General features: G+C 36.4%; 1 protein-coding gene across 1 annotated transcript; it reads right to left on the bottom strand.

The window, feature by feature from the left end:
• Positions 1-2,818: 2,818 nt before the first annotated feature.
• Positions 2,819-21,317, bottom strand: LOC106673923 (zinc finger and BTB domain-containing protein 7B). Its single transcript, XM_014406315.2, has 2 exons — positions 21,087-21,317; positions 2,819-5,464 (listed from the first exon to the last, which is right to left on the bottom strand). Exon 2 carries the CDS (start codon positions 5,335-5,337, stop codon positions 3,805-3,807), a length of 1,533 nt encoding a protein of 510 aa, XP_014261801.1. The 5' UTR covers positions 5,338-5,464; positions 21,087-21,317; the 3' UTR covers positions 2,819-3,804.
• Positions 21,318-25,975: the final 4,658 nt, after the last annotated feature.

Below are 25,975 nucleotides of genomic sequence, written 5' to 3' on the forward strand. Positions count from 1 at the left end.
TGTTTGTCTTCTGTGTAATTGTGCCATTTTTGCGTGTCGTGACAGGGCACTCTCAACACGACACGCAAGAATGGCGCAATTACACAGAAGATAAACACTTTGAGCCCTGAAGATGATCTCAATAAAGGTCGAAACGTTGGCACGATAAAGAAAATGTTTTTCTGAAACCTACATCACACCAGACCGCATCTCACGATTTCTGAATAAATAATTAATAAAAGGTTGAACAGTTCGTCGTTTCCTCCATATAACAACACTGTATATATTATTCCCATCTCACCTCAGGCAGCGTGTGTGCTTATGGTCGATAGCGGATTTATAAAACTATCTCATCGACCCTAATTTAGGTTAAAAATCTAATTTGTTTATCCTATGTTTTAAATTGGAAATATCAATTAGAGGTAAACACACTTAATCCTAAATCCAAAACAAGTATAAAGGATTTTTCAATGTTTAATTTTTACGGAATTTTTATTTTATTCAGTCTCATTTGAATTCTGAAGCCATGAACTGTTCAGTTTCATCTTTGTTTTCTTAATTTCAATTTTTAAACTTCAAAATGCCACTTAGTGCTGAGCGTGCTGCGCGTGGTGTGGCACTTGCTGAGGATGGACGTTTCATCAGGTATGCAGTTATTGCCATCGGAGTTCCCTACGAAACTCTGCAAGACGTTTTTATTTGTTTTCAAGAAACTGTGTCCTTCCATAGAAGGATCGGTTCTGGACGCCCTAGGATAATAAACCACGGAATGACCGATTTTGGTCTGTCTCTCTGCTTTGAGAAGAACCTGCACCTTACTGTTGTCCAAGCGATTCATCAGCCCCAGTTAGTTCGAGGCGTCCAAATTTATAACGCACTGCTCGAAGAAGATTAAATCAATATGGACTGATGGTTTTCGCCTCTTAAGAGAACCAGAGTTCCACCGCTCGCATTTACTTGAGAACACAACCATTGGTTTTTGGACCAGTCTGTTGTACTTTTTATAGATGAGTGTAGATTTGCTATCTCCAAATGGGCGTGAAAAAGTGCGGAGAAGGCAAAATGAAAGGTACAAAGCCTGTAATTTTTCCCAAAGCCAAACTTCTCAACGTAGCTCAGTGATGGTGTGCGATAATTTCAATGGAGAGTCGCACAGAGTTGGTTGTTGTTCGTCGAGGGTCTTTGACGGCCACTCGCTATGTGGATGAATTTTTGGAACATCATTGCCTACCCTCGATAAAACACGACAATCCTATTCTATCTAATAAACAATAATGCTTGTCCACAAGTGGCTCGCATTGTATATACCTACCTCCAACAGCATAAAATCAGCGTTCTCGCCTGGTCAGCCTATTCTCTCTTGAACGCAATCAAACATTTATGGGATAACCTAAAAAGACGAATAGGAACCCATCCCTACTAGATACACTCCACAATCTTGAAATTACTTTTCGTGAAGAACGGGCTAACCTCCAGGATATTAACATTTCTATTCTGGTAGAAAGTATGCTGACGCCACTTCGAGATGTCATTAAAGCAAGAGGAGGAATACGCGGTATTGAAAAGCTAATTAAAAATTTAAAACAAATTTTATCTGTCCGTCTTTTTTTATTATTACTAGACAATTAATTAAGGTATTTAGTTGAGATGAAAAAACGTTAATGGCACGAGAGGGATTCGAACCTCGATCCACTGGGACATCAACTCCCCATCTCAACCACACCTTATGAGTTTTCCCTCCCTTTGCCATTTGGCATTGAGTCCATTTGAGTGGATCGAGGTCACGATAGCTCAGGTGGTAGAGTAGCGGGGTATCTAGCCGAAGGTCGTGGGTTCGAATCCCTCTCGTGCCATTAACTTTTTTTCATCTCAACTAAAAACCTTAATTAATTGTCTTATATTAATTGGTCAAGCGGACCACGAAAATAGTGAATTAATGATTTAAAAATGAAGTACACTTCACTAAAGCTCTCCGTCGCCATTTCAATTGTCGTCGAGAATCCAAACCGATTACACATTTGAAAAATGGCAAAAGGAGGCAAAACTCATAAGGTGGGGTTGAGATGGGGAGTTGATGCCCGAGTGGATCGAGGTCACGACTCACGATAGCTCAGGTGGTAGAGCAGCGGCGTATCTAGCCGAAGGTCGTGGGTTCGAATCCCCCTCGTGCCATTAACTTTTTTTCATCTCAACTAAAAACCTTAATTAATTGTCTTGAATTAATTGATCAAGCGGACCACGAAAATAGTGAATTAAGAATTTGTTATTATTGCCAACTGGCTCAATCTTCAATCTATAAAAAAAATCAAAAGCCTCATCCCCAATTTACCTTTTGGAAAGAAAAAAACTACCTGTTTAACATAAGACTCGTTTTTAAGGCATAGGGATTAATTTAATAATTAAAAACCAATATTAATGGAAGAAAAATCACAATTTATTTTTCTTTTTTTTATAGAAAAGGCTTGTAATAAATTAAAAGCTGCATACACATTGAGAAGTTTCAAAAATACAATTTTAACATGAAATAATGTTCTTGATTCTTTGAGCAACATTTCCAGACCTTGTGTTCCATTAACAATAAAACATTTGAATGTTTCATTCTCAATACAATCTTGTTTAGCCTAACAATTTTGAGTATCAAAAAAACAAATATATAACCATATCTAAACACAACTGAAACGGTAAATTAACAAGAATCACAATAAAATTTACTTGGATTGTTTCCAAAAGTCAAACCTTGTATGACAAGTATAGCCTAGTATCAGTTATCGGCATTTCGATACGAATGTCAACAATCAACAAAATTTGTACGAACAAAGAACATATTTCACTTCTTTTATTTTTAAATTTATTAATTAAATTAATTTACAACTCGTTTCAAGTACGAAAAAATAAGTGAGACTAGGCCATTAGTATATTCATCTATACAATGGGTCCGGGACCCCAACATCCGTATAATATATACAAATTAAAAAATAATTTATATTTTACAAAATGTGACATATAACAATAAATTTCCTCCTGTAAACACTTATCGTATGAAAATAACTTAGTTTTCTATAAACTACATATGGCTAGATCGTGGCACAAAAGAAAACAATATGTACAGTTTTAATCAAACAACTCATTGGTAAAACAGTTACGAATAAAATATATCTATATATTTAAAAATATAAACAATTTTAAGTACGTTTTGTAAGTAATATGCTTTCTCCTTTCTACGTCTTAACAAAGAGAAATCCCGTGCGAAAACATGGCGCTTTTATATTTCGACATATACGTTTAACTTCAAAGATAATTTAAGAATTTGAACACATATCCAACAAAAGTCACACCGAGGAAAATAGGGTAACAATCAAGGGTTAACATTCAATTAGGAAAGAAGATTTAACCACGTGTTTCCTTCGCATGTATAAAAATAACCTGTCAGTTCTGGCTGATAATTATTTATTGAATGGAGTGGCCTAAAGTTTAGCATCACATTTATTACCTCTAAGTTTTAAAAAAAAATGTAACGTTCGGTTTTGAAATTGAACGCTAGGCAGATATTATTGAGCAAGCGAGTTGTACATTTAGGGATGGAGGCCCATCGAGTTACGGGCTGAACACACAAAGGGGAAGGGAAACTCACTAAGTTTTTAAAGTTTTGAACTTTGAACAAAAATCGCCCATTATGAGAAGAAATATTTGGAAAGCTGACGTCGGTCCGCCTAACAGTGCTAGGCGGAACGAAGTGGCTTTTTCATAAAAGGAAGCTTTTCTTTCGGTACGAAAAGATCACCCCCTTTTTTTGGAACTAATAAATTAAGGAACTATGGTTTTAATTTAAACCGGAGACAGTTTTTGTTCAAAGCTGTGAGTTTTTTCTCTTTGGTTGGCACTAAGTAAATTATCTAAATCGGGAGAAGATTCCGTAGTTGGCGATAAAGATTGTGGTGACGGGTACTCTTCGTTTGTAATGGGCGTGCCGTTACTCGGGTCGTACCTCGAATGCGTACGCATATGCCTAGTTATCATATCTCTTCTGCAGGCGGCGTACGGGCACTGGGGGCATTTGTAAGGTTTCTCTCCTGTATGTGTCCTTTGGTGCGTCGAGAGGTGATCGGATCTCGAGAAGACCTGACCGCATACTCGGCACGTGTACGGTTTGACGCCGGTGTGCAGCCTCATGTGTCTCGTGAGCATATCCGATCGCGCGAAAGATCGTTTACACACGTCGCACAGGTAAGCTTTGGTGGTGGAATCCGTGCTTTGCGCCCTGCTCTTGTGCCTCGAGGCCATGTGTTTGGCGAGCCTGTCGTGGAGGCTGAACATTTGGCCGCAGACCGGACAGACGTACGCGACGTCCGAGCCGGGAGGCATTTCTTCCACGACAGGGGACACTTCCAGATTATACCAGACCGCTACGGATTCTTTCGTCGCCGGTGAAGCCACGTCGCCTTTGACGACGGGCACGGGCACGTTGCCTTTAGGATGCATAAAGCCCCCAATCAAAGGAGGTATGGAAGTGAAAGAATCCCCGGAGCTGGGGGACGTCTCGGAACTCCTGGAGCTTTTCATCGACAGGTCGAGAGGCGATTCCTGTGGGGAACTGTGCACCGACGTATCCGTCCTTTCGACTTTCGCCTCAAACCAGAGTGGTAAGTCGCTGTCCGAATGAGACCGTCTGCGAAATATATCTGGCAGATATTTCGAATGAAGGTATTGCTCGAAGCTGTACACGGGAGCGGGCATCGGCGGTGTAACGGGAGACACGGGATAAAACCTGTCCATTGGAAAAGAATGGATCGGCACACCGGATACGCAATGTGTACACGTGCATCCGGAATACCGGGGGTGGGGGCTATAATGACGATCAGACTTATGATATTTGGCTTCTTGATGAGGAGACTCTCTTTCTTCTTCTTCTAACGAATCTTTCAATCGTAGGGGGCTGAAACTGATCTTGGGCGAATCGGTGTTTGACGAATGAGGCGATTTCGACGACGAGGCCTGGCTGAACACCTCATCTTCCTCTTCCGACGGATAACAGTAGGGTTCTTTGAGTTTGGAATTTTTGAGCAACGGTTGAGCAGGATCTATCAATTCTTCTTTCACCCGTACATCGTGGTTGTTGTTATTGTTGTTGTTGTGATGGTGGACGTTGTTGTTAAGAGGGAGAGCTTGAGTAGCGAGCTGGTCCACAACTTGGTTAAGCCTTTTTCGCTTTCTCTCTTTTTTCACTCCATGATGGTGGTGATGATGGTGATTATTATTCGTAGCGAGAGGATGATTGTTATTTTTGTACTCGGCGTATCTTCTCAGCAGTCCGACGGGGTGGTTGGTACTAGTTTCTACTTGCGCGTCAGCCATGGTCATCAGTTCTTTCAGACGGCGGCCGTGGGCCGCTCTTTTTCTAGGTAGCTCGAAGTGTTATTAAATCATCCAGCATGCCGCTCCAAGGCCCGCCAACAGTATTTGTTATTCTACTGGAACAGTCGCATACCTGAAACAGAAAATGAAATGATTAGAACGGAATAAAAGGATTTGCCGCTAAGAAGTAAGATAAATCAAGAAGATAACTGGTAACCGTTCCATTTTTTTAGGTCTTGTCCTGAGACAGAATCGACTTGTCTTTCTTTGACATAAGAACGCGACAACTCCCTCGCCATAACTCAGTGCTAATTCCTTGCACTCTGCCCCGTCCTCCATTTAAGGACCAGCTCTGGAAATAATCAATAATTGATTTTTACCGAGAAGTCTACGCTGAGTGGGGGACAAATACGCGAAAGGGTCGCCGGCACTGATTTATTGCACGCCCACAGCTAACAACCCAAACGGATTATTGCGCCACGGAATCCGAATTCCGATCGGCTAGATTCACAGAACAGACCTAGAGACCGGCTCCGGCTCGGGCGACGTAGAAAAAAAATATAAAAATGCAAATTCGATTTTCTCCGGTGTGTTTTTTCAAGAATTGAATTTCCCCCCGAGTGTGTGGAGGAGTGTGTATTGTTCGAGAGTGTGGATAATCGGGAGAGGAGACCGCGCCATTGTCAGTCGTGGCACGGGACAAAGCTCCGCTGTGCCCTAAAAACCGTCTCCTAAGGGAATTTTTCTACACGCACGTGTCGCGGAGAAGAACGTAGGGGAATTGTGTGCAAATCTAGGAGCTGGTCGGGATTTGTCCCTGGAGGCTAGCGGCCACCCACTCCCCCTCCGCTCCATTAACCTGAATTATCCCCTTTGAGGGAGCCTCCTCCTTGACCGGCTAATCTTCCTAGCCTCAGGCCCGGTTATCAGCCTTCAGAAACAGCCATTATTCTTAATACTAGGTTTCGAATAACGACCCCAAGGAAATACTATTAGGCCGCTTCCTTCGGCTTGTTCTGTTTTTCTAACCCTAGTTAACAAATTGACAACACCCCCTCTTCACCAACGAACTAATCGACAATAATAACAACCGCAATAGTCCTTCGTCGAATCAGAAATTTCAACCCCACTAATTGGCATGTCACCAATAGATTTTTTTAAACATAAATGAAACCCGGCAAAAATTTCTCTTATGTTCGACTAGCCGGTTAAAACTTTTTAATTTTCTAATAATTGTAAGTATTTTAAACACAAAAAATGAAATGAAGTGGTTTTGGGTGAATGTGAAGAGTGTAAATTTATACTGTGTGAAAGAATTTTATGACTAAATCAAATGGATTTGAAAGCACGAAAGCGTTTCAACCACGTTTACAGCAGATAACCTGAGGTATTCGGATCGATTGATAAATTAAAGGAAAAAAAAACGTCGAAGAATTTCAGGTTTCTCAGACAGTAAATTTCGTGAAAATGATCGAACTTTAACAGAATGAAAGGATCGTAAAAATGGACTGATGACAGATAAGAAAGAATTTGTGAAATATTATTGACAGGCCAGGGAGCTGATGACTGTTCAGCGGTTTGATGGAATCTCGAATGGGTCCCCGCCTATATTCGGTTCTCATTCAGGTCAATACGCTTTTCAACTTAATTGATCAAGGTTCTTCAATTCGTAACAGCTAGCCAAACCGAAGTGTACCCTTAAAATTCTTCGGCACATTCTGGCCAAATTTAGATAGAAAGAAGAAAACTGGAGAAAAAGAAAGGAAAATAGAATAAATTTTAACTATCCAATATTTTACTGGTAGACTCTTGATATTACGAAACCCAAGGAATGACAAAAATAATTCCATTTATCAGATCAACTGTAAAATTGAACATTGTAATGCATTATTAAAAAAATTTTGTTTCAATGTGGCCTGACGTTCAGCCTAAATGATTTTCTAAAGTGACCAGTGCTGAGAGCACATTGGCAAAACTCTGACCGCCGAACAAACTAGAGAAAACTCAAAGAAACTATAGGCTGTAAGGAAGTAAACCATAAATGGAAATTTAGAGGAATTTAAATAGAAAAAGTTCAAATTGTAAATAGTGGGTCAATTTCGATCTATAGAAAGCTCTTTCTCCCGCAGTTACGAAAAATATTTCGTATAACCGAGTATATCAACATACACAGAATTTTTCGAGTCACCAAAGAGACTGCTGAGGAGTTTGTATTATCAAGAAATTCGAATTTTCCAATTTCAAACATAAGTCGACTGTTGTATTATTTTAGATCTTTTCCATGAATTTGGTTGTCCTCAATTATTGAACAATGAAATATTGTTGATGGAAAGAAAACAATAATACGAAGGAACTACCAAAATTATTCAAGTTCAAACTAACATAAGTCGACTGTACTATTTTAGATCTTTTCCATGAATTTGGTTGTCCTCAATCGTCGAACAATGAAATATTTTTGATGGAAAAAAAACAAGAATACGAGAGAACTACAAAAATTATTCAAGTTCTAATTAACATATGTCGACTGTTGTATTATTTTAGATCTTTTCCATGAATTTAGTTGTCCTCAATCATTGAACAATGAAATTTTTTTGATAGAAAACAAAGAATACGAGGGAACTACCAAAATTATTCAAGTTCTAATTAACATATGTCGACTGTTGTATTATTTTAGATCTTTTCCATGAATTTGGTTGTCCTCAATCGTCGAGCAATGAAATATTTTTGATGAAAAAAAAAAAAACAAGAATACGAGAGAACTACCAAAATTATTCAATTCAAATTAACATAAGTCGACTGTACTATTTTAGATCTTTTCCATGAATTTGGTTGTCCTCAATCGTCGAGCAATGAAATATTTTTGATGGAAAAAAAAACAAGAATACGAGAGAACTACCAAAATTATTCAATTCAAATTAACATAAGTCGACTGTACTATTTTAGATCTTTTCCATGAATTTGGTTGTCTTCAATCATTGAACAATGAAATATTTTTGATGGAAAAAAAACAATAATACGAGAGAACTACCAAAATTATTCAATTCAAATTAACCTAAGTCGACTGTACTATTTTAGATCTTTTCCATGAATTTGGTTGTCTTCAATCATTGAACAATGAAATTTTTTGATGGAAAAACAAACAATAATAATACGAGAGAACAGAGAGAAATTATTGAAGTTCTAATTAACATATGTCGACTGTTGTATTATTTTAGCTCTTTTCCAAGAATTCGGTTGTCCTCAATTATTGAACAATGAAATATTTTTGATCGAAAAAAAAAACAATAATACGAGAGAACTACCAAATTGTTCAAGTTTCAAATTAACATAAGTGGACTTTATATCTTTTCCGTGAATTTGGTTGTCCTCAATCACTGAACATATTCTATTGATAGAAAACAAACAATAATACGAGAGAACTCCCAAATTATGCAAGTTTCAAATTAACATAAGTCGACTGTACTATTTTAGATCTTTTGCATGAATTTGGTTCGCTTCAATCATTGAATAATGAAATAATTTTGATGGAAAAAAAACAATAATACGAAAGAACTACCAAATAACTATTCACCAAATCACAAAAATATTACGATTTCACAAAAAATCTGACAAACTTTAAATGTTTTTTTAGCAATTTTAAAAAGTAGTTCCAATCTCGCTGTTACCGGAGCTGTGTCAAAACAAAACTCTTAGATAATGCAATATCTCTATTTCCTTCAAACAGCTAATTCAGCACAATTTTGTGATAAAGCTGACTGATGGCAGGCGAACAAAAAAAAAGCGAAATACTCCGTACTTGGTTTGACGTAACCTCGGGTCCGTCGATACAAGCTCTTTCGAAATAAGGAAGTCGGTTTATTTAGACATACTAGTTTGCCCAAGGATTCCTCCTGATCGACTATCGACCCTGTGGAATGCGAACAGGTGGAAATATTAATTCGTGTGTAGGAGGGGATCGAGGTAGCCTTGACTCGCGTGCAGCTATTCACATTAGCACCTTTCACGCGGTTGCTGTCCACGGAAAACCCGTCCCTTTTCCTGGAAATCCTTACAATTTGAATTTTGAACGACGCTTTCACGGACAAATGGCAATCTTAGGTCGCAGAGAACAAATCGAGTCAAGTTTACGAAAAAATCTAGGCTAATCGATAACTAAATTTTAGGGTTAATAAATAATTAAATGTGATTTAGAAAGTATGTCACTTGCTACTTGCTATAATTGGTTTAAATTACACGATCGGTCTTTATTTCAATTTTTTTCTACATTCTTATTTTGTACTTATTCTATTTCAGCTTCTACACCCGAACCCTAACACTCACACGCGCGAACATTAATTTTTGACTTTAATAATCCAATGGCACAAAGGTCGGAGATTCAATCAAATTTTCGTATCCAAATTCAAAATTACAGGTCCAATTCTGTAACATTTCTGCAAGGAATAGATTTTGGAGAATCTTTCATGATTAAACATTTTAATTTATTTATTTGCTTATTATTTTTGGAAAGAATCCTTTAGGTCTAAGATCATTATTACAAATATGAAAACCCTTACTTTTTGGAACTCTATACAAATTTGTACGTACAAATAATTAGGTGTTATTATTTTTGTACGGGCCATGGGTGATTAGAAAAGCCGAAAGCACTTCTTTGATTTATCGACGTTTCGGTAGTGCTAGTACCTTAAAGTAAGTTATGATATTATATATATATATGTGTGTTACACCACAACTTACGTTAAGTCCGTGTTATTTTGGCCTGAAGAAGATACTAAAAGTACCGAAACGTCGCGAAAGTCAAAAAAGTATTTTCAGCTTTTCTAATCACCCATGGCCCCTCTCTCATTCTTTCTTTCTCTCTCTCTCTCTCTCTCTCTCTCTTTCGTTCTTTCTCTCTCTCTCATTCTCTNATAGATTTGCAGGCATACCTCGACCAGAGGAAAGTACTTAAATAGTACTTAAGACGTCGTAAAGTAATTTGGTTTTCAAGGAATACTTTTTCCTTTGAGAAAACTGGTGTTTGTCTTTTTAATCTCGTTAATATGGATTATATATATATATAAATTTGAGTTGTGTATTATTAGAATGAAAAAATAAATGTTTTTCTTCTTCTTCTACCAAATTGTCAAAAGAAGTATTTTCAGACTTTTACTGAACACCGCCTGCCTTCTACACACAAAAATTAACACCAGATAACACAACCAAGATCGAAAGAATACTACGGACCAATAAACGTTATTTAGGCTTAATATTACTATTTGGAGATCGTGAGATGCAGTCTGGTGTGACGTAGGTTTTAGAAAAACATTTTCTTTATCGTTCCAACGTTTCGATCTTTATTGAGATCATCTTCAGGGCTCAAAGTGTTTCTTTTCCGTGTAGATGTGTCTTTCTTGTTTGCGTGTGCCATAATATTACTTCAATAATTTTACTGCTTAATACTTAAAATAAACAAAGTAATTAGCCAGTTTTCAATTTTTGTGTTATGTGATTGATATCGGACTTAATATTGTAATTTCGGGATGGTTATGAATAAGGCGAATTTGAAAGAATGAAAGAAAACATTCAATACCAACCATCGTCAACCTTCCAAAAGAAAATATCTCATTCATCATTTTCTAACGATTCAAAACGGTTAACAAATTTAAACATCTACTTAGAATATTAAAATTTATTACTCCAACCATGAGAAATTTATGAGCTTTGCTTAGCTGAGAAGATAAAGATGGAAAGGTAAGATAGATAAAGTTATAAAAATATATCAGATCATAAGAAAAAAATTATATTTGTTAATAATAATTAATAATTAGAAATAGTTTCATAATTAAAAAATTTATGAAGAATATATTTTCTTTATTTTAAATTCACCTTATTGCTTCTTCTATATGTATAATCCTATTTTTGCTGAGGCATTTCAGCAAATTGTGTTTGTGTTGTCATCTTAGTTTCTTTCTATAGATTTACACGTTAATTCTCTAGGATTATGTCACTGGCAATATTATTCATCAATCCGCAGAAAAAGACAAAAATTTCATAAACGATAAGTTGAATTTATTTATTAAGGTTTCGAACTTAAAAACAAAAAAACAAATCAAGTTACCACCCTCAACGTCCTCATTACGACGATTTTTATATGTTCATTATCGGTGGTTTAAAGTGGCTGGAGAATTTTTTGAAAAAGGTTAAAACGTCAAAATTGTAAAAATCCGATGTGTCAGGAGAGGCCAAAGGAGTTGCTATGACTACATGTTACTATGACAGCACTTCGTGGCCAATCTGGTCTTTGATGTTTCACTCTACGAGGAAGCCCTTTATTTATTCCGAAATTTCAAATATTCGTCGTTAAAATCATTTAAAATACATCCAGACTGTTACGAAAGCAAGTATAAATTGATAAAAATAACAACGTATTATTTATAATAAACGAATTATAATCAATTATGTGAAGGACGTTTGGCATAATGATTATCGGACAGCGTTCACAAAGGATCGGAATGGGACTAAATTGATCGATCAATCAATCATCACGCTCCATTTTATGTGGGACAATTGTCCCCGGGGTCAATTAATTGCTGTTTGAAACAATCCGACTTACAATTTGCGGACTTAAGATAACAAAATTGCTACGAAGAAACGAACAATCAACGGAAATTTCAAGTGTAATCTCATAAAAATGTAATTGAACAAAAGACTACGATTGTTTACAAAGAAACGTTTTATTTAATCATTAATTTCTGTTGTTATGGTTTTACGCTTTTGAGCACATCGGATTCGACTGCAACTGGGTTCGAACTGGGGACCTTTACCTTACAACGTTGAGCACCGTGTGTGAGACATTTTATAGTGTCTTCTGAATGTAAAAGTGATGAAAATTGTAAAATTTAACCCAATTAATTACCTACAATTCGTACCAATTAGGGTGTAATAATTAAAATTTATTTTATCATACACAACGCTTTCGAGATAAAAAAGGATGGCGGTGATATCTCAACGTTTCGAAAAGCCGGTTCTGAGTAGATTAATGAGCCTATCAGCTAATGCCTAATAATGTGTAATTGATAACACACCAGATAAAAGGGGGTGATAGCGCGCGTCTCGAATGTGATAAAAGTTAACTAACTCCGAGGTTAGTTTTCGGACTGAGTCACTTTCTGTGCTTGAGCCGACGAAGAAAGTCACGATTTGATGACTTGTCATTGTAAAAGAACTCAATATATTGTCAGTTATAAAAATAAATGTCTGACCTTTTTGCTCATTTAAGGAAAGTAAAGTACCTTTAATTACAATAATCTACGTCAGGGTTTCTGATGGTCAAGAACTGATAAAGCTAGAAAGAAGAAGCAACGAACTCAACAATACTGAGCACAGGTTTATTATAAATATTTATAGAAAATGTCTGGTGATTAGTGACCGTTAATCGATATTTATTTAGAAATCGTGAGATGCACTCTCGACACGACACGCAAGAATGGCACAATTACACAGAAGACAAACACTTTGAGCCCTGAAGATGATCTCAATAAAGATCGAAACGTTGGCACGATAAAGAAAATATTTTGCTGAAACCTACATCACACCAGACCGCATCTCACGAATTCTAAATAAATATTTATGTGTAGACATTATTGACCGTTAATCGATAGTTATTCAGATATCGTGAGATGCGGTCGGGTGTGATGTAGGTTTCAGAAAAACATTTTCTTTATCGTGCCAACGTTTCGATCTTTTATTGAGATCATCTTCAGGGCTCAAAGTGTTTATCTTCTGTGTAATTGTGCCATTCTTGCGTGTCGAGAGTGCACTCTCACGCAAGAATGGCATAATTACACAGAAGACAAACACTTTGAGCCCTGAAGATGATCTCAATAAAGATCGAAACGTTGGCACGATAAATAAAATTTTTTCTGAAACCTACATCACACCAGACCGCATCTCACGATTTCTAAATAAATATTTATAGAAAATATTTCTTTTCCAATTAAACCTCAACAGGTTCCAATATATCAAATAAAAAAATTTCTCGCTCAATATGACAAAAAAAGCCAAAGCCACGCAGGAGCCCGTAATGCAGAGAAAGGTTGCTCGACGTGTCCCACATAATAGAAGCTTGCCATGCCTTGGCTCCGTACAGAGAGCGTGTAGGCACGCCTCCGAATTTAAGAATGGTTCTGGGCCACGGTAGCGAGTTCCTGGGTCATTTATTCCTCTTTTTATAGGACATGGGTCTTTTTATTTCTATAGATCTGTTTTATGTATTTTGTCTGAGTGCGTGACATTAGTGTGATTGGTAAGGGCTGATGGTGAAACAGCGTCGCCCCTCCAGCAGTGTGTATGTTTAGGTTCTATGGCGGAATATTTATTAAAGTACCCCATCAGACCTAATTTGGATTAGATTATTAATTAGGGGTGTTCACGATGTTTGTTAGATATTAATCTGTGTTTACTAGAATAGAGAAATGTCCAGTGAATGCCCCCTTCTTTTCTTAGAATGTTAATCGTTACATTTTTCCGCAATGCGTGGCGATTGGTAGAACCAAAAATAAAGCTATAACAGTCCTTGAAGGCTTCTTGTTTTTTGTTTTTGTTTTGTGTTAAATTAAAATGCCAGAAGTTAATAAAAAAGGAAAATTAATCAACTGTTTCATTCAAAAAATTATCTATGCACTCGAAAAGTACTAAAAATGCGTGCCGACATACTTAACTTGTAACCTACAACTTTATAGGTTATGGGATGTATCTACTATGAATGAGAGTAAAGGACAGGTCAGAAATTAACAAAAGAAATGTTTTGGTATAATTCAATTAATGCGTATTTAAGGATAAAAATACATGTAAACAAAAAACAGCTGTTAAATTCATGGCTGCCATGTTGGTTACCTACGCCCTAACGGAGAGCAATGTGACTACATTTTCGACCTAACATCTAGAATTGGTCTTGGCCTGTTAGATCGAGCAATGTTAATTGTCCGATTCTTACAAGTCTGCGTCATCATTTTTCTCGATCTAACACGACCTAACACAGTTAACAGAGTTAAAACAAAAATCGTGAATAACCCTAGTGTAATCCTTTTTTAAAAACGATAGTTCTTCTACAAAACCTGACGATGAGCTAAGGCCTCGAAATCCGAATCGTTAGAAAACAACTTAATGTGAGTAAAAACTATCTTTTAAAAAAAAAAAAAAAAAGGATTGAACACTGCACTAACTCCATCATTCACCATTTCTACCCCTAGTGTAGATGGAGGAATATCGGGTACTACATCCACTTATGAGTGTAATTTACATAGATGTCTAGAATGTATTTATTTGTGTGAATGCGTTATAGAAATTGGTTAGTTTAAGTTAGATTATGGTTTGCGTTGTGGGCTGAAATGACCTAGCTGTCAAAAACACCCGTTGGTTAGGAAGAGACGATCTCATGAGCATCTGTCTTATGTGGGATACTAGCGACTCAGCAGCATAACTGGGTAGGTGAACTCCTCTGAGGTGACCCTAGTGTAAGCACAAGACAACCCTTCGCGGTGAAAGTCCAATATTATAGAAAAATAGATAACATTCACATAGTAAGACAATATGCCGACAAGGAATATAAATAAAAGCAGAGGATACGGTGTGACACTGCACTTGAACGGTCTGATTTCATAACCTAGTTCCAACGTAGAGATAAAACTGAATTTGATAAAATTTATCACAGCTGCAACAAAACCGTCACAGTTTTAGATATAATCGATAGATTTCATCCCTGACCAGGATTATGTAAAGGTTTACCTTATGGTATGTAATTTAATCCGCCGCTTTTGTACTACTAAAAACTATCAGAACTCTTTTAATTAGTAATTGAACAACGTATTTGTTAGGTACAATCGAACGTATATTAATTAACTGTTCATACTTTCTTTATTATTGATGCATGACTATTCAATATATTCAACAAACTTCGCACACGACAAAATGCTCCAGCTTTCACTCCGGCGATAAAACGGGACCAGTGTGCAAAATGGATTATATTTAAAAGAAATCCGACTTGCAAAATCCTCTTACGAACCTTGAAAATATAATTTCCGTGAAAAAATATTAATCTTAACTTGTTTCAAATTTTAGGTAGGCAGGATGAAATATATGAAGTGTTGGATTAACCTGTTCCTCGGAGGGGAATCCGATTGTAGAAAGTTTCACAGAATCATGCCAGACAGTTAGGAGTCGTTTGAACTCTCCGTCTGAAGAAATTTGTACTATCACAAGAGATATGTCGAAGGAAAAAACTTTTTTTTTTTGCTAAATACAAAAAGTCCAACCAAGAAGTTAAATAGTGATAGAAACCAGAATAACTGACAAAAACAAACAAAGATGAGCCACCAAAGCGTTCGGAAAGGACCAAAAAATTCTCATCACCACGCACTCCTCAAAATTTTTGGATAAAATGCAAAAAATCGGCAGGACAGTTTACATCGTGCAAAGCCAAAATAACTGAATATTAATATTATACAAAAAACTAAATATTCAATTTTAAAACAATCCAATCCGTCAATAGGAATATGACTATTCAGACTTTTGAATTAGCGGTTTTCGGATTTGCTGGACTACACAGTATTTGGTATTTAGATTGAACTTTTAACACGACACCATTAGAATACAATAAACTACGTGAATTTAAAAAAAGCAATCGTTTCTTGGACATTTCCATACTTGGTCGTCTGCCGGTTGATAACCTTAAATTTAGTCGTCATCGATCGATCATTTTGGTTTGCCTACCCTCGATGCCCTGGTCTGTCTGCGTTTCGGCGCTTGTATATCTTCAGACAAACGTCAACAACATCAAAAGCTCAAATATTATAAACGGCCAAATCCCGAAACACGTCTGCTAAACAGCGAATTTAGCGATATCGACGAAATTTCCTACATATTTCCATTTTGAAAAATTAAGTTCAGCAACCATATAGACATTGGGAAATAATGTGCATACAAATTATAAACACGAGTAACATAATAGAAGTAATAATAATAATTTTTTTAGGTATACAAGGCAATCAATCTGATTGCCCATGATGACGAATATTCTCTTTTTCTGAGTAGTGTTTAGTAACCGTTAACCAATGATTATTTGGGGATCGTGAGATGCAGTCTGGTGTGACGTAGGTTTTAGAAAAACATTTTCTTTATCGTGCCAACGTTTCGATCTTTATTGAGATCATCTTCAGGGCTCAAAGTGGTTGTTTTCCGTGTAGATGTGACATTCTTGTCTGTCGTGTTGTCAGTCAACCACAGAACGACACATCTACACGGAAAACAAACACTTTGAGCCCTGAAGATGATCTCAATAAAGATCGAAACGTTGGCACGATAAAGAAAATGTTTTTCTACGTACGTCACACCAGACCGCATCTCACGATCCCCAAATAATTATTCTTTTTTTTTATAACTGACGGTTTCTCAATTTCTTCTTCGACAAAAAAAAATGGGTTTTCTGTCATCAATAGAATACAATATACTACTCAATACTGTGGATTACGCTAATGAATACTTTCACTCGCCTTTTTTCTCCGCTGTCGTTTTATCACAATGAACGTTAAACTTTAAGCTTCGATAGAGCATTTGACCCTTGATCCGACCTTTTAGAAAGAAGTAAGAGGCGGCAAATTAGAGAATCGGCTTCCGAAAGTGTGTTTCAGGGGCTTTCCTGCCAAAAAAAAAACGAAAAAAAACGGGAGAAAGGCCCCTTCGAAGCACAAAAACCCGCCGACACGTGGGAACAAACGTCGTTGGATCCGGACGCGAGCCGATAACTGTCCGGGACCAGGGCTCTCCGCTCACGAACAGGCCATAAACCATCGGCGAACTCGTCAAAGACAAAGGACGAAGAATCTGACTCGATAACGCGATGGAAGGAGGTGGCACTCGGTCGCAGAACGGGCGATTAATTTCCAGTGTTATTTCAGACTGGTTTCCAGGGCTAGTTTTCCTCCTTAGAGCAGTCCTGACACCGCTGGAACAAGTGCAACCGGCCGACCCCAAAGTCACAATTAACAACAGTTATAATCAATTTTTGAACTTGCCAGAAATACGACCTTTCGTATATTTTCAATTCTCAAATATGGTTGCATTTCTTATTTTTAAAGCAAAAACAAATAAAAGAACAAGGTGATGAATTTTTGGTTATTTTGGTCAGACGTGTTTAGGCCGTCTCGCCATCTTCAGTGCGGATCTGCCTATTTTCGTCTTTCTTTTTGACTGGTGGTCTATTAGTCATTTTTAATATAAGACACGGAAATAAACGTGTATAAATTAAGACAAACTGCGTTAAATAAAATAGCTTAAAAATCAAAATTAATATAAAAAATTATATACCATGATAACATTTTAAATACAATGTTGATAATAATAAATTAGATGTGTTATAACTGTTATAAAAGATCTTCCCTTAGTGGTTTAGCCCCTGACCCTTGACAACCCAGTCCGCCCTTTTTCTAAATCGATCTTATCCACGACCTGCGTTGAACTTGTGCGGGGGTCAAGGTCACACGCGTGACCCTGTCACCCCTTTCGAAAACACTGCCACCCTCTTCACGAGTGTCGTCATCCCTCGGACAAATGTCCTGGGCCAAAGATCCGTCTATTTTTATAATCCTTTACGTGATGTCGAACAAATCCTCTGACCTTTTAGGGAAGGACGTCAGATTCGATGGTTTATTTTTCCGATTCTAATTCTTCTTGTGGTTCTTAACCTTTTAGCAACGGAGAAAGATATAAAATTAAGAAATAAGTTGAAATGTATACCTTGAAAGACAAGGCGTTCCATCTCATATCGGAACATCCTAAAATCGTCGTACACTTAAACTCGTATAACGGAAGCTTAAATTCCACAACTCTCAAACTTTCACTCGGCCACCAGTTGCCGAAAACACGTACCTCGGCTTATCAGGTATCATTCTTTTTAATGAGCCTCGAACATACCTGACGACATTATGAAGCCTGTGTTCAGAGCGAAAACAAAACTTTCCGCTTGGAACTAAACTGGGCAAGAGTTAAATCTCAAATTTCAATTCAAGTAATGGTAAACTTGAACTCATTAAACAATTAAGCCGTTATTCCAAAAATAAACTTGCAAATTACCAACGCCAACTAACAATATTTGAAAAACTGTAATTATTAAGAAGAAAAAATCGAATGATTAAAACAAAATCAGCTTTGAAGGTGTGGCTAACAAAAACCGTCTATTATATTCTCCGTATCTACCTTCATACAACCTCCTAAATTTATTTTTGTTCCAAATAAACTTGTAATTTGGGAAAAATAAAACTTGAAGTTTCGTAATAACCTCGGTAACAGGTAGGTGCATTACTGCGAATTAGGTCCTATTCTCGCCTTTTGTCAGACGCATTTGCCCTGTTCTCAACAAACCCACTTCGTCAGGAAAACAACGCGGTGTAATACGATATTTAATTCGACGAATAATCAATAATAAAAAACGCTGACTAGGGTACAAAAATTGCACGTAACGATTTATATTGTCGCGGTTTGAGCTTTGAACTTGTACATTTTATTTACGAAGAGCAGTTTTAATTTTTTTTGTGTGGTCTTTTGATGCTCTAGAGCTGGAAATATGAAAAATCTATTCGAATTATATGATATAATTATTTAATCTGTATTATAAGATTAGAAGAAAATCGGGTACTGGTCAACTGAATGAGGCAATGATCACTTTTGCCGAGCTTTCGGATATATATTTTCAACCAACTCAGTGCTTAGTAATTCTTATCTACTATTACAATTTAACATGTAGATTTGATCTTTACTACAGTTGAGTCTAAATGCAAAACATTCTTTAAAGTATACTAACAAAGGTAATCATTCTTTCGTATGGGTTTATGTCTCTCCACTCGTAAAAAAAACCTAACAAAAATCGTACCAATAAAAAGTTTAAATGTAGCAGGTGTCAGGTCTTTGGTGTTTTAAACTTTTTATTGATACGATTTTTGTTTGGTTTTTTTTACACGTGGAGAGACACAAACCCACGAAAGAATGACCACCTTTGTTAGTATACTTTAAAGAATATTTTTTATTTAGACACAAGTGGAGTAAAGATCAAATCTACATGTTAAATTATAGTAGATAAGAGTTACTAAGCACTGCGAATGGAGAAAATATGTGTCAGAAAGTAGGCTAAAGTGGCTATTTTCTCATTCAGTTGACCAGCCTGATTTTCTTTCACTCGTCGATCTTAAATTTAAAAAAATATATATATATAAACTGTTTTTTTTTTCAGTTTTGGTAATATAATCCCGATTGATTTAAGTGCGATTCGTCGTAATAAACTAATAGTTTCTGTACTTTCTTTACATCCCCAAAATAGTTTTAGTGTAATTACAGCTAATGACGCGATTTGGTAAGATAATTGATTAACGTTAGTTTCAAACAGGACGTTGTAAATCTTGTTTTTCGGGAAATGTTTTTTGTGTTTTGATCACCCGCACTTTCTTGTGTTTCACGCAAGTCGTAATTTACTCGGATTATTGGAACCCATTCAAATTTATTCAAATGGATCGCTTACGTTAAACAATAATCGGCAGTTTACGTGCATTTGCGTATTAGAAAAAAGAAGAAAATACACTAGAAAGGTCGAATAAGAATGAGATTAGACGAGGAGGGCGATTATCAGTTTGAGATTTAAATCGGAGTGCATTAGGGTGATTTTGATACGAATCTCTTATCAGCATAACCTAGTCGATCTTTAGCAGTGGTGTACCCTAGGTTGAAAATCACGAAAACATGTTTGTTTTGATTACTCGAGGGGTGTTATGAAAAAAAAAATTTCTTCCTTAAAAAAAACCGGTTTTGAAGATGCGATTTCAATTTGCCGTTTTCAAGGCCGGGGGGCGGCATCCACGGAGGCTGGGAACACGCGGCGAAATCGGTCGATACACGAGGGTGGCAACAGGTATCAGAGTGGGGTAGTTTCCACCCCCAAGGTCAGCCAACGACCCCAAGCAATCAATAACAATTTACTTTCATCCGATCCACGACGGCGAAACGGTTTTTCCGCCTTTCGAATTCACGAACCGACCCTCTTTAGGGGGGGTGGTTAAACGGGACGGGGAGGAAAATAAGGTCACCGGGACTCTGAGCTATTTCCGAACTTTTTCTTAAATTTTAAGTTCAATTTTTAATTGTCAATTTAATCAAAGCGACAGCCTGTTGAAACGACACAAGCGTATGATTCTAATTATTAAATAGTTGTTAAACTTTTAACCTTTTTTTTCTAAAACACGTAATAATTATTTCGTAAACAAGCTGTTAAAAAAGGGTTAATCCTAGTAAAGTTAAAAATCAAAAATATTTTCGTACAGTATTACTCAAAAACTGAACGTTGTTTCTTTTAAATAAAAAGTACTATAAAATTGAAGTTTAGTGTTGAGTAGTAGTTATTGTGGAGGGAAATTTCAATCGTGCTTACTTAGTTTATTACTAAATTAATATTGATTTGCCATAAAAAAATATGCTATAAATAAATATCATAAAGGAATTCGACGTATTCTTTATTATTTTATTTCTAATAATATTGAAATATAAACCAAATATATCAATATAATCTGATTCTTATGTTTTTAACCTTTAATTAATTTGCTGCTATTTAAATCGCTTTTCGTTCAAAACAAAACTGGGTTTATAATTTAGCGAATGTTTTTTCTGAAGTAGGCGATTCAAAGTCTAATCTTAAATTGAAAATTAGGAGAAAAAAGTAATTCACGGGTTCAACTTACCAAGAAGTAAAGAGAAAAGGCGGACAAGTTTTCTGTAGAGGGCACAATCACAAACACAACACTTTGAAGTCGACAGTACCACGTGAGGAAAATTGTCCGGGAAGTGAAACGAATAAAAGAAAATCAAACGGGAAAATGTTCAACAGAAAAAAAAAATCGTGTTCGTAAGTGATTTGCTGAGTTTGTCGTGTTCACATTATCGAAGAGCCTCCGGGACGTGTAAACGTACGACGTCGGCTAAAGACTGACCGTAGCCCCTACCAGATTTCGTGAAGACCCCGCCTTAACCCCCTCTAAACACATTGGCGACCCCCTCCTAGAAATGTGTTGAGGGGAGGGAATACACTTTTCACCCTCTTTTCAAGTCCCACTACCCCAGAATTGGGCACGGTAAAAGCCTTCCTGTTTACGGTGCAGACAATGAACTCGGCACGTTTGCGCACCGAACTGCCTCTTTAGCCTTGCCGAAATATTCCAGATAGTATGGACTGGAATTTGTCCGCAGGTTTAGTTAATCAATAGTCACGTGGCTGTTCAACTATCCTCGTTATTACATCGAAAAGTTCTATTTGCTCAACCAAAGTAACAACTCAAATGAACGTTCCTTTCATGTCTATTTGACCGTAGATATCGGGTTGGTGCAAAATTAATGCAGGTTTTGAAAAAAAAAAAATTCACGGGTACTTGTCATGTACAACTTACAACAAACTTACATCCTCAAGTCTAATTTATGGATTACAATAAATACTTTTCACTGTTATCTTTTATTATTCAGAAATCATGAGATGTGTTCTGGTGTGATGTAGGTTTCGGAAAAACATTTTTTTTATAGTGCCAACGTTTTGATCTTTACACAAATAATTAAGGTTTTCAGTTGAGATAAAAAAGTCAATGGCATGAGCGGGATTCGAACCAACGATCTTCGGCTTGAATTGAATAAGTTTTGATCTTTATTGAGATCATTATTCTTGAGAAGATGATCTCAATAAAGATCGAAACGTTGAAACGATAAAGAAAATGTTTTTCCGAAACCTACATTACACCAGACCACATCTCACGATTTCTGAATAATTATCGACTAACGGTCACTAATCAACACACACTTATCTTTTTTTCAAAACATTTTAGTTTATTAAATTTATTAGAGTTCGCGGTCCTATTGGCCGAATAACGTTTTTCAGTTAATTAATCTTTATATAAGATATTTGTTGAGATAAAAATTGCAAAATGGAGGGAAAATTCGAAAGGTGGGGTTGAGATGGGAAGTTAGTGTCCGAGTGGATCGAAGTCATGATTGCTCAAGTGGTAGAGCAACGGCGTATTTAGCCGAGGGTTGTGGGTTCGAATCCCGCTCGTGACACTGACTTTTTTATCTCAACAAATACCTTGTATAAAGATTTTAGTTTATTAAATTCACTAATTTCGTGGTCCGCTTGACCAATTAATACTTTACAATTAATTAAGGTTTTTAGTTGACATGAAAAAAAGTTAATGGCACGAGAGGGATTCGAACCCACGACCTTCGGCTAGATACGCCGCTGCTTTACCACCTGAGCTATCGTGACCTCGATCCACTCGGACATCAACTCCCCATCTCAATCCCACCTTATGACGAAGGTCGTGGGTTCGAATCCCTCTCGTGCCATTAACGTTTTTTCAACTCAACAAATACCTTGTATACAGTTTATATTGAATTTTACAAGAGTGAGGTCCTGCGAAAATAAATATGACTTAACTTAACATCAATACAGTTTGGGCGGGAAGCGATTGCACGCACGGTGCAGCGAGGTTTCAGAGATTTCATCTTGGAGATTTTGATGTCGAAGACAGGGAAGGTCGCGGTAGGACGACGACCAACTCAAAACGTTGAATGAAAAAAATTCACGTAAGGCAAAAAGCATTGCGGAAGGGCTTAGAGTTGACCACTCAACCGTTGTTCGCCATCCGGGGTAAATTGGTAAAGTAAAGAAGCTCGAAAGTAGGCACCGAAAAGACTAACCGAAGCCCAAAGAAATCGACTCATTGAAATTTGCACTTCTCTTGTGTTGGGCCACCAAAATGATCCATTTCTCGATCGAATCATCACGTGCGATAAAGTATCGAATAAAATATTTCGATACCAAGTACTTTTAGTATCGAATCTCCACTAAAAAATAATTTTCAGATATGAATATTCAAATTTTGAAATCCTTGCAGAATTTCAATTTAACAGTCAGTTTAGATACATATACAATCAATGGATAATTTTGAGGAGGAAGCTGAATAAAACAACAGCAAGATTAGAGTGTCTAAAAAGAATTAGGAAATTAATCAAAATACAAAAAAAAAGCATGAGGAGACATAAAAGAATTTAAACTTAAAATTAAGCACTTCCTACCCGTTATTAATCAGCTCAAATAGTCAACGCTCAAATACAGGTAGAAAGTATGCGTCAAGCACCGGAAGAAGAAGTAAAAGCACAACCGAGGGCCGGCGAATATCTCCACTCTTTGGCGGCCACTGAACTTTCTACACTATTATTACTGATTGATAATTATTATCAAACAAAAGAATCTCGCTTTTTTCCCACATTTGTATTATAATGTTCACGTTTAAAGTTATCCATGACATAGTTGTTTGAAGATATAATGCAAAATAAACTGAATAATCAAATCATTTTTCACTTATGAACACTTTGAATCTAGGATTTTTAATATAGGCCCTTGATGACCTTAAAATAGGTCGAAAGTTTGGCATTAGCAACCAAATTTGCTTTCTTTTTCAAGACCATACCTTGATCCAGTGTTCCAAAGTGAAAAAGTGTTCGATACTTCTAATACGGAAAATAAAATCTAAGACAATTTACTGATTTAAAAAAGATACAATGTAATAAATTAAAAAAAAACTACTAAACATGCTGCACTAGAGATGTAGGTTTCAGAAAAACATTTTCTTTATCGTGCCAACGTTTCGATCTTTATTGAGATCATCTTCAGGGTTCAAAGTGTTTGTCTTCTGTGTAATTGTGCCATTCTTGCGTGTCTTGTTGAGAGTCAACAACAGTCAACACGATACGCAAGAATGGCACAATTACACAGAAGACAAACACTTTGAGTCCTGAAGATGATCTCAATAAAGATCGAAACGTTGGCACGATAAAGAAAATGTTTTTCTGAAACCTAGATCATACCAGACACCATCTCACGATTTCTGAATAATTATCGATTAAGGGTCACTAATCACCACACACTTATAAATATAAGTTACCCACTAATAAATTTCACCTTGCCACTCAAACGATAAATATAAATTATAAAAATATAGATAGAATATAGAATATAGATATAGAAATATATAATATAAAATAAATAATTGCAAAACGCCATCACAAACGCATACAAATTGAACACCCGACGCACATCTTTGAGGTTGACAAACTGTTAAACCGTTATGCCTGGCATAAACACATAAAAAAATTTAATGCGGCAATAAGATATAACGGATATCCAAAATTGCTCGTTAAACCGATTCACCATTTGTTTTCTACAAGATGATCCATGTTTGTAGAAACGAACACAACTGCCTAGGGTTGGCGTTTATCCTTGAACCAGATGACCCTGAGTGGATAAAGGTTTTTAGGGTCGTAAACCCTTTAGGGACGGTATTAATGTTACCTTGTATGGGCCGTTACAACCCTTCACCACCGGATAAGTACAACAATGCATTTTCGGTTTTAGGGCATCATTAGGGTTTCTCCCAAAACGAATACGGATTAGAGCGGGATTTATATTATTATTTTTTTTATGTTCTAGCAAAAACCTGTTATCTTAATTTATCCCGGTTTACACCTATGTGACAGGATAGAATTTGAAATACTTTATTATAAAGAATGTGAAAAACATAAAATAGGATGATTCTATTTTTATGTCTTCTCTCGGTAAAGGTTTTGATTAGTCAGAAGTTTCAAAACATCGTTAAAACTGGACTGTTGTTTCTCTTTAACACTTTCTTTAATTTTTTTATGGCCAAAGTTGAACAAACAAACCGTTATTTAAGCTTAGCCCGGAAATTGTACTTCGTGAAAAATTGACCTGAGGTAAAGAAGATCCTGTCGTTCTATACGGATGTGAAGAATGGTAGGCATTTTATTATTTAATAGATTCATTAGATTATGTGGTCCAATTGGGCAAATAACATCTTTCAATTAATAATAATTAATTAATAATAATAAAAAATACTTCAAAACAGAAAAAATGTAAAGTTGAAAAAAGTTTCAATACACTTTAATTCCACAGTCTGTGTCTAAGTAACCTATTAAATAATTTTTCAATTAATTAATCTTTATGTAAGGTATCGGTTGAGATAAAAAAGTCAGTGTCACGCGCGGGATTCGAACCCACGACCTTTGGCTAAAGCCTGAAACACACTTACCCGATGCTACCCGACGCAAATCCAAACTCCGATTTTCCATAAGGTTGCATTACCCCCGTGCACATCTACCCGATGCTACCCGACGCAAATCCAAACTCCGATTTTCCATAAAGTTGCATTACCCACGCTAACCTATCCGACGCTCTGCTCTCCAGATTTTCGTCGGGTCGCATCGAGTACAGTCGATTAATATAAACCAAATTAACTGTGATTAAAAATTAATTAGTTTTTATTTAAAAAATTAATTTTAATGGTTTGGTAGAAAATTAATCAAAACAGCGGAATACGATTTTTTGATATAATGAATTTTACTAACAATTTCTTGTACTCGCTTCGGCGGTACATATACTAAAATTGGAACAATTTATTATACGGTTTTGCTCATAAAATTTAATTAACAATTTATTTCTTAGTTTGGCTCGTAAAATTACACCATTTTGTAATTTGTGGTGATTAGTGACCGTTAATCGATATTTATT

This window comes from Cimex lectularius, unplaced genomic scaffold (genome assembly GCF_000648675.2).
Source record: "Cimex lectularius strain Harlan isolate CLEC.00 unplaced genomic scaffold, Clec_2.1 scaffold123, whole genome shotgun sequence".
Classification (NCBI taxonomy): Eukaryota; Metazoa; Arthropoda; class Insecta; order Hemiptera; family Cimicidae; genus Cimex; species Cimex lectularius.

Excerpts from the sequence above, each read along its gene's own strand:
- LOC106673923 (XM_014406315.2), bottom strand. The coding sequence starts at position 5,337 with ATGACCATGGCTGACGCGCAAGTAGAAACTAGTACCAACCACCCCGTC.